The following is a 2,073-nucleotide window of genomic DNA, read 5'->3' on the forward strand; positions in this document are numbered from 1 at the left end:
TGACCCTGTAAAACAACACCTATCATACTACTATGACTGACCCTGTAAAACAACACCTATCATACTACTATGGCTGACCCTGTAAAACAACACATATCATACTACTATAGTTGACTCTGTAAAACAACACCTATCCAGTTTATGTGACAATACAACATCTTATTTTTGTCTTTATTTGTGCAACATTGCCATCTATTCATTTACACAGCTCTCTTGCATAAATTACCATATTACTTCACATCAGCTCCTGACCCACGAAAGTAGGACATATCGTACTCGCTCACAGGAACGAAAAACTCTTGAAATTCCTATGGTAGCTACCGATTTACGTTAAACAGGCGTTTGTTTTTACGTAACGAATTTCAGAGTACCCTACAATTAGACGTGCTAGTTCCTTCTGGGAATTTTAGAATTGTAGAATTTTTGAATTTTTGAATTTTTGAATTTTTTTAGCGTTCTAATTGTATTGTTGTAATGCTGTATTGTTGTATTGTTGTATTGTTGTATTGTTGTATTTGTCATGACACTGCCGTTATCTGACCTCTTTCCTTGTTATGTACCTTGTTTTTTCTGCTGCTTTTTTTTTTTTTTTGTGAAACAGGGCTCTCTTCCAAAAGAGACATGGTCTCAAAGGGACTTTCCTGTGAAAATAAAGGTTAAATAAATACAATAAAATACAGACAAGGACAGTTAAAGTGTGGAAAGGACAGTGACTATACAACTGTAGTTTAGTGTGAACAATAGTGTGTTCTCCAGGGTTCAGTCAATTCAGGAAGTAAAATATAAATTCAGGAAGTAAAATGTAAATCCAGGAAGTAAAATTAAATTCCAATTCCGAAATTCTCCTCAATGGTTTTCTTTTTTTGTTGTTGTAATTTACCCCCTTTGTCTCCCCAATTTCGTAATTTCCAATTACGATCTTGTCTCGTCGCTGCAACTCCCCAACGGGTTCGGGAAGTTGAAGGTCGAGTCATGCATCCTCCGAAACAGGACCCGCCAAACCTCGCTTCTTAACACCCGCCCACTTAACCCGGAAGCACCGTTCAACTGACGACCAAGGTCAGCCTGCAGGCGCCCAGCCCGCCACAAGGAGTCGCTGGAGCGCGATGAGACAAGTAAAGCCCCCACGGCCAAACCCTCCCCTAACCCAGACGACGCTGGAGCCAATTGTATAACGCCCTATGGGACTTTCGGTTACGGTCGGTTGTGACAGCCTGGGATCGAACCCGGGTCTGTAGTAATTCATCAAGCACCACTCGGGAGGCCGTCTCAATTATTTTCCATTCAGAACATGTTAAATTGGAATCAGGAATTTTTGTTCACTTCATGAATTGTCCGAAGTGAAATGATATTGACCCGAACCCTGGTGTCCTCTGTACATCTCTTAACTGTGAGAGGAGGGTGAGATGCTCAGACGTGGGGTAGAGTCATCAAGTCTAGTACTGAGGTGTTCAGGATAGGAGAAGTGAGTTAATTAAAGGTAGTTGGATAAACAGTTGAGATGTAAACTGTACTTACACACAGAGCACTAGCACCCTCTCTCAATTAATATTTAATCTAGATCAAAATGTATTAATTAAATCACTGTAAGGCTATGAAATACTATGTCCAAGTGCAAAATAACACCCTATTCCTTATATATAGTGTGCTACTTTTGACCAGAGTCCTGGGCCCTGGTAGTGCACTATGAAGGGCATATGGAGTTATTTAGGATGAGGCCTATATTGGTCCTATTGGTCCTATTAGGACTATTGGTCATATTGGTCCTATTAGGACTATTTGTCCTATTGGTCCTATTAGGACTATTGGTCCATAGTGTCTTCTGTTTATGGCGTTCTGTCTGTTGAGCTCACCTCGCCATCGCGGGTTTCGATGGTCTTGATCAGAACAGTCTTCTTGGAGTGGACCTCTGATGGACGCCCGGCGTCTGGGCTGGTCTCTGCAGGGAGAGGACAGAGGTAACACAACCTCAGTCTAACCCAGGACTAAGCTCTCAGGCTTAATGAGACTCGGGGAAAAAAAGATGTCAACTCAAGACTAACCAACTATCTCTAGGCTGATGTTTTGAATGGA

At 41.5% G+C, this 2,073-nt stretch overlaps 1 protein-coding gene across 1 annotated transcript in view; it reads right to left on the reverse strand.

The window, feature by feature from the left end:
• The window catches only part of LOC139026120 (peripherin-like), a gene marked incomplete at its 5' end in the record, with an annotated part of 5,354 nt that overhangs the window by 1,712 nt on the left and 1,569 nt on the right, over positions 1-2,073 (reverse strand). The window contains 2 exons of the mRNA XM_070441418.1: positions 561-641; positions 1,854-1,939. Coding sequence (XP_070297519.1) covers positions 561-641; positions 1,854-1,939 — 167 coding nt within the window. The remainder of the gene's footprint in view (positions 1-560; positions 642-1,853; positions 1,940-2,073) is intronic.

The sequence above is a fragment of the Salvelinus sp. IW2-2015 genome, unplaced genomic scaffold, assembly GCF_002910315.2.
Source record: "Salvelinus sp. IW2-2015 unplaced genomic scaffold, ASM291031v2 Un_scaffold3925, whole genome shotgun sequence".
NCBI lineage: Eukaryota > Metazoa > Chordata > Actinopteri > Salmoniformes > Salmonidae > Salvelinus > Salvelinus sp. IW2-2015.